General features: G+C 41.4%; 1 protein-coding gene across 1 annotated transcript in view; it reads left to right on the forward strand.

Annotated features, from left to right (window-relative positions):
* The first annotated feature begins 6,081 nt into the window (after window positions 1-6,081).
* The window catches only part of LOC106873046 (uncharacterized), a 132,058-nt gene continuing 130,639 nt past the window's right edge, over window positions 6,082-7,500 (forward strand). Inside the window, exon 1 of the mRNA XM_052975813.2 lies at window positions 6,082-7,500. This exon is cut by the window's right edge and continues 474 nt beyond it. Coding sequence (XP_052831773.2) covers window positions 6,204-7,500 — 1,297 coding nt within the window. The 5' untranslated portion in view covers window positions 6,082-6,203.

Here is a 7,500-nt window from a genome sequence, read left to right on the forward strand (position 1 = left end):
TTTTTTTGTTGTAATGATGGATGGATGTATGTACATACGTACATACAAACATACATACATTCATACAGGCATACAACCATGCATACATACAAACATATACATACATGTATGTATATATATATATGTACATATGTATATATATATATACACGAATGTATGTATATGTTTGTATGTATGCATGTATCTATGCATGCATATATGTATGTATGTATGTATGTATTAATGTATGTATGTATGCGTGCATGTAAGTACCTATGCATGCATGTATGTATGTATGTTTGTATGTACGTACGTACGTACATACATCCATCATTACAACAAAAAAAAATTGTTGAGATTTTTCCTTGTGCTATTTTTTTATTATTATTAATACCATTAAAAATTTGTCTTCTGATTTTTAGACCATATTAGTAATTCGCGGAACCAATCAACCGCAAATTGAAAAGCATATGTGCGTGTTTTGTAAAAATATATGCATAGATATATGTGTACACACACACACGCACACACACGCACACACACACACACACACACACACACACACACACATACATATTGGGTCATCCCATAAATAATGCGGTTTTTATACTTCTAATATTTTTCAATATTAACATAAACAAATTTCTTTTTTAATCTAAAATATACTCTCCTTCATGTCCTACAATGCTCTTCAATCTATCTGGTAGACTTACCAGGTCCCTCTTCCAAAATACTCCTCCAGCACTGTTCTGATCTCGTCTACAGAGTTCATATTTTTGCCGTCCAAATGATTTTCTAGACTGCGGAATTAACGATAATCAGATGGAGCAATGTCCGATGAATATGATAGGTGGGGCCTCGTTTCCCATTCAAACTGCTCCAGCCTTTGGAATGTCATCCTCACTGTATGTGGCTGAGCATTATCTTGATGAAAGAACACCTTTCATCATGAAACCAAAGATGGTCGTTTTTCTTCTAGCCACGACTTAAGCCGCCCAAGCTGCTTGCAGGATATGGATATTTCCTTTATTATTGTTTGGTTTGAATTTAAAAGTTCAAAGTGGATTAAACCTTTTATATCCCACCAAACAGAATATGCCTTTCCATTATAGCTTTGAAAAAATAACTGTTAAAATCGAACTGCATTGCACTAAGAATAAGTGCAAGGTAAAATTGTTACCTACTTTTATAGCAAGTTGATGCAGGTAGTTTATTCCATCCTCCTTACTTGGGCAGAGACCTTCTTTAGCCTGGGGTGCCGGAGTTTCTCCTTTCCTTACCTACTGTCCTCGGTGCTTGACATTTTTATAGAGAACCCATTTCTAGTCACCAGTCACTATTCGGTTAAAAAAAGGTTCATTTGTGAGACGTGACAGCAAAGAAGAGCACACATTTACTTTCTGCGCGCGATTAGACTCTGAAAGTTTGTGAGGAACCATTAACCCAATTTGCTGACTTTTCCGATGGCATGCAGGTGTCGATGAATGATTGAATGACCAAATCCAGGCTTCTCTGCTAGTTCCTCAACAGTTACGATGGGATTTTGTTCCATTAGGGTTTGCAGGACGTCCTCGTCGAGCTCTACAGATCTTCCAGGACGAGGCTTGTCTTCTAGGCAGTAGTTTCCGGCTCGAAATTTCTGGAGCCACCGTTGACACTAACTAACGCTAATTGTCCGATCCCCATATACTGCATTAATATTAGTCGCACTTTCTGTGCCGCTGTTTCTTCCATTTAACTCATAAAGCAAAATATGCCGAATATGCTCCTTTGTCATTTCCATTATAGCTTTTAAAAAATAACTGTTAAAATCGAACTGCACTTGCACTAAGAATAAGTACAAGGTAAAATTGTTACCTACTTTTATAGCAAGTTGATGCAGGTAGTTTATTCCATCCTCCTCCGACTTTTAGTTCATGCAATTGAAAAAACCTCATTATTTATGGAATAACCCAATATGTGTGTGTGTGTGTGTGTGTAACCTATAAAAATCGAACTGCACTTGCACTAAGAATAAGTACAAGGTAAAATTGTTACCTACTTTTATAGCAAGTTGATGCAGGTAGTTTATTCCATCCTCCTCCGACTTTTAGTTCATGCAATTGAAAAAACCTCATTATTTATGGAATAACCCAATATGTGTGTGTGTGTGTGTGTGTAACCTATATAGTATCTTAATAAACAGGGCTAATTTAGCTATTACTCCGTAGATTAAGAAGAAAATGATGAACAACCTTAATCGATTTTCTAGTCTTATTGGATTCTCGTGAACGGCACATCTACATAGAGAAAGAAGCAGCCAATCTGTTTATATACTCAACCATTACAGTGGCTTCAGAAAACTGAGGCTACTAATTTGATTACAACAAAAGTTAATACTTTATTTAATATCAGGAATTTAAACGCCCTTAATATCAAATACATTACCCTGATGGATGTTTATGTTGTACAGTTATTCACTACCCCCAGCAAAGCGACATTTTCTGGACAGCTGTGTGCCACACATCAGTTGTCGAAGTCATCACAGAGCGACGGGAAATAAAATATTTTGCTCAGGAATACAACGCATCACGTGGTTCTGCATTCGAAACCGTGATCTTGCGATAGCGAGTGCAGCACCTGAATCACTAGGCCATACCTTCACACCATTAACCTAGTAGCGTATATTTTAACAAATTTCTAATGGGTAAAAGATAAGGGTAAAGTCCATGACTCTTTTCTGGGCTCTGAGGACTGGTAGGAATGAAGAAGTTATCCTGAGACCAGATATCTAGCTCGAATCCCTTCTGATACAATCAGAAGAGATTTCACAAAAACATTCAACAGTCTAGTAGACTGTGGCGATATTTGTACTCAGTATGCTAAGAGCCGGAACGAATACGACAAAACATCTGGTTCAGCATTCGTACCGTCCCTCTAATCCATCGCTCTGTGTCGGTACATTTTTATCGGCTCTGAAAGAATGAAAGGCAAAGTTGAACTGAGCAGGAACTGAACTTAAGGCGCAGAGAATTGAAATAGGGACATTCTATCTGACGCGCTAACGGCTTCGCCAATTCACTGACTGAATTGTTGTTGTTGGCACTCCGTCGCTTACGACGTCGAGGGTTCCAGTTGATCCGATCAACGGAACAGCCTGCTCGTGAAATTAACGTACAAGTGGCTGAGTACTCCACAGACACGTGTACCCTTAACGTAGTTCTCAGGGATATTCAGCGTGACACAGTGTGACAAGGCTGACCCTTTGAATTACAGGCACAACAGAAACAAGAAGTAAGAGTGAGAGAAAGTTGTGGCGGAAGAGTACAGCAGGGTTCGCCACCATCCCCTGCCGTAGCCTCGTGGAGCTTTTAGGTGTTTTCGCTCAATAAACACTCACAACGCTCGGTCTGGGAATCGAAACCGCGATCCTATGAACGCGAGTCCGCTGCCCTAACCACTGGGCCATTGCACCTCCACTCTGACTAAATTATAAAACTCTCAATGCTATTATTTTGCGTTTAAGACAACTATAGAATGTTTCCACATCGTCAGTAATCTCCAATGCAATTCATATAACAATAATTTCTATCAGGGTTACCGCGTACATCAACCGCAGTAAATGGCAATGTATCTGGCACTGTATCTTATTGACCTATATTTATATTTATATTTATAGCTTATATTTATCTTATTGACCCCGGAAAGATGAAAGGGTTAGTTAACTTCGGCGACATTGGAGCTCACAACGTAACGGCCCAAAACTAAATACCAGGAGGTATTTTCTCCGTTAGTCAAAAAATTCCCCTGCTTCATTGACACAGGAAATTCAAATATATTCTGGAGGTGTCTAATCGAATTAATGGAACCGCATTATATCACTGGTACTAACCACTACGTTATCACTTTAATTGTTAGAAATAGCCACCAAATCTCCTTCATATCACACTCTACAGTCTTAGATAAAGAAAGTACACATCAGGCGGTCAAGCATGATAGCCACAGGTCATCTGGGGCTGCACATAGTAACCACAGCATTGGTCAAATGAGCAGAAATGGTTCTCCATCGGTTTTGACGGTGAGGATTGAGTTGTTTGATCATTTGAACTACAAACACGTTAAATTAGCATGTCAGTGACTGAGTATTCCGCAGGCAGGATCAGTATGGAACAGTAAGTCACAAGGCTGGACATTTGGAATTACTGGTACAATGACGGGCTTCCACTCGTCAATCTGTTTTCACTCACAAATCATGAATTGAATCGAGGCCATAGCAAAAGATACTTGCATAAAATGCTTCGCAGTAGGATCGATCCCAGTACCTCGTGATTACAAAGCGAATTTCTTAACCATTTGGCCATACTGATACAGTAACAATAATTTATAAGCGTCGTAACAAAGGAACACATGTTGAGGGGTGGGCATAATTGTTTAGATTAAATATAAGGGTATCGTTGGTGGTCATTTAATCCGCCCACCCCGCACATCCACCCCGTCCTCGTGTTAATGACGGCTTCAATCCATTTCGATGATATCTGACTGTAAAGAGGTTATGTAAATAGATAAAGGGTTGCTCAACGTGAAAGAAATAGAAGTCAAATCCCCGTAAAATCACAGCCTTAAAAATAGATATGAGAACGTGTTGTGTTTGGATGGTCACGGTATGATTGGTTCCGATTGGTCACTTCGATCAGGTATAAGCAACAACAACAACAATGATGACAACAACAACAGCAGCAGCAGCAGCAGCAGCAGTAGCAGGTTATATGAGAAGGAGGGACCTGTATGTGGCCAATGAACTTGCTAGAACTAACAGCCAAATCTTTCTCAAAACCGATCTCAACTTTTAAAAGACAAAGTAAAAATACTGTGTTGTCCTTGTTTTCACAGTCAGTTGGAATGGTCGTGGTTGGAATTTCTGGGAAGTCTGTTTCACATTGAAATAACCACGACGAAAACAAGCATCTCGCTCTCTGTAACTACGACCACCATCATCGTTACTACTACTACTACTACTACTACATCCACCCCACACTCACACACCAAAAGATGAAGGTGGCCTCTTAAGTGGATTTTAAAATCTGCTCGAAATAGCAGCCAGAAAATCTCCCGTCTATAGTGGTTATCAAACCAGGAAACATTAAATAATGTAATCTTAGATACATTTGTGTGAAAAACAAAAAGCAAAACAAAAAACAAAAAAAGACGACGGTATGGTCACAAATGGAACGCCTTTGATCAATAGTTCAGGTCTCTTAGTGTAGATTTAGATCTAAACAACAACAATTACAATCATTCTTACTTTCTTTCTTTTATTTCACTTTCTTCCGTACATTTCTTCTCTTTCTCTTTCACTCCTCTTTGCTCTGCCCTCCCCTTTTCTCACTCTGCCCCTACCTCCTTCCTCCTCTTTCACCGACATAACGTTTTCCTCTTTCCCCATCTCCCCTTCTTTCTCTTCCTTTTACTCTATCTCCCCACTACCGCATCCCCCCTCTCTGTCTCTCACATGATCAACCTCTCATTACTCTCCTATCATAATTCCTTTTCTTTCCCTATTTTTTCTATCTTCCCCCACTTCCTTGTTTTTACTCTTTTATGACTTCGTTCCCTCCTCCACTTCCCTCCCTCTCATCATTCGCTCCTCCTCCTTCGCCTCCGTTCTTGTCCCCCACCCAGTAGTTCTACTATTTCTCCCCTTCCTCACATACCCCCTCTCTCTCTCTCTCTCATGAACATTCCTGCCTCACACTATTCCCCCACCCCGCTTATCGTCTGCCGCTGCTACCACCACGACTTCTCCCACTTCCTTCTCTCTTCACATTACCTGACGTCATTCACCGCTCAGTATTCCTCCTTCTCCTCCCACCCCTCACTGTCTTCTGGTTTGGTTTCATGTTATCTCTCTTTCTCCCCTTCACTATGTCCTTCTCTCTCTCATCTAGTATTCCTCCTCCTCCTCCTCCTCCTCCTCCTCCTCACTTTTCGTTTTAGTAACTTCTTCGCCGTTTTCACCGTCATCATTACCATCACCATTATCATCGTCATCGTCATCGTAGTCGCCATATTAGTCGTACTCATATGCTACTGTTTATCTTACCGTCTGCCTTTACTCTTTTTATTCACTTGCTTTCATTTTTTCCCTCTACTTTCTTCCTCCAACTCTGTGACGGAGGCGACGGAGGCGGCGGCTTCGGCGGCGGCGGCGGCGGCTCCTGCTGCTGGTTTCCTCTTCATTAGTGGAAATGTCCACATCAGGTTGTGGCGGGTCATCTGACACAGGGGAAAACAGCCGTCCAGACCGGTACGGACCCATACGAAGGTTAGCCATGGTACAATTACATCCGCCCAGGAACCCTAACAAGCCGTTTACGGCTTTTAGCATCAAGGACATTCTCGGACACCGTCATAATAGCACAAGTGTTAGCAACAACACCACGAATACCGCCATTACTAACAGCAACAACATCAATAATAATAATAATAATAATAATAATAATAATAATAATAATAATAATAATAATAGCACCTCGTTCTCTTCTTTCTCGTCGGCGGTGAGCAATAGCGATGAAGACCACGTACGGACAACTACAGTAACGACATCTATAACAGCAACAACACCAACAACAAACACGACTTCTACCGTCAACAACAATAACAACAACAAAACTAACAGCGTTGCAAATACAACAATTGCGACGTTAACAACATCATCATCGTTATCATCAGCGTCACCATCATCGTCATCATCATCATCGTTATCACCGCTATCATCATCATCAACAACTACTTCTACAACGTCAACGGTTGCTAATCATCGCAATCGCAACAGCAACAACAACAACAGTAATAATCATGTCCATTCTGTCCATCGCACCGGCCACTCACACCACCACCCACACTACCACCACCACCATCACTATCATCATCACCAAACAACAACAACACCAACACCAACACCACCAACAACAGACAACAACAAACGGTTGGCGGTCAACGATGACACGGCTAGCGATACAGCAACCGTAACAGCAACAACATCGACTGTAACAACAACCACAACAACAACAACAACAGCATCAACGACACCACCACCACCACCACCACCACCACGAACCACAACAACAACGCCAACAGCAATAACAACAACAACAACAACAACGGTAATACCGTCGCCCCCAACACCGCCTCCATCGTCCACCCCAACGCCAACACCACCACCACCATCATCGCAACCACCCTCACCACCATCATCATCATCACCGTCACCGACAAGCCTAGCAACAACAACATCAACAACAATCGTGGTCAAAGACAACAAACTCAGCCCCACACACATATCGAAAATCTCCCCCAATAAACAATACCCGCGTATCGATCGCATCGATCACTTGGACTACTACCACCCGCACTACAACAATAGCACGCACCACCACCGCGACATCCACCTGCACCATCACAACAACAACACTAAAAACACCAGTTATGAAACAAGTAATATTATTAACAACAGCAATGGTCGTTTCTACCGCGGTCACCACC

Source organism: Octopus bimaculoides, chromosome 22, assembly GCF_046866305.1.
Source record: "Octopus bimaculoides isolate indiv1 chromosome 22, ASM4686630v1, whole genome shotgun sequence".
NCBI lineage: Eukaryota > Metazoa > Mollusca > Cephalopoda > Octopoda > Octopodidae > Octopus > Octopus bimaculoides.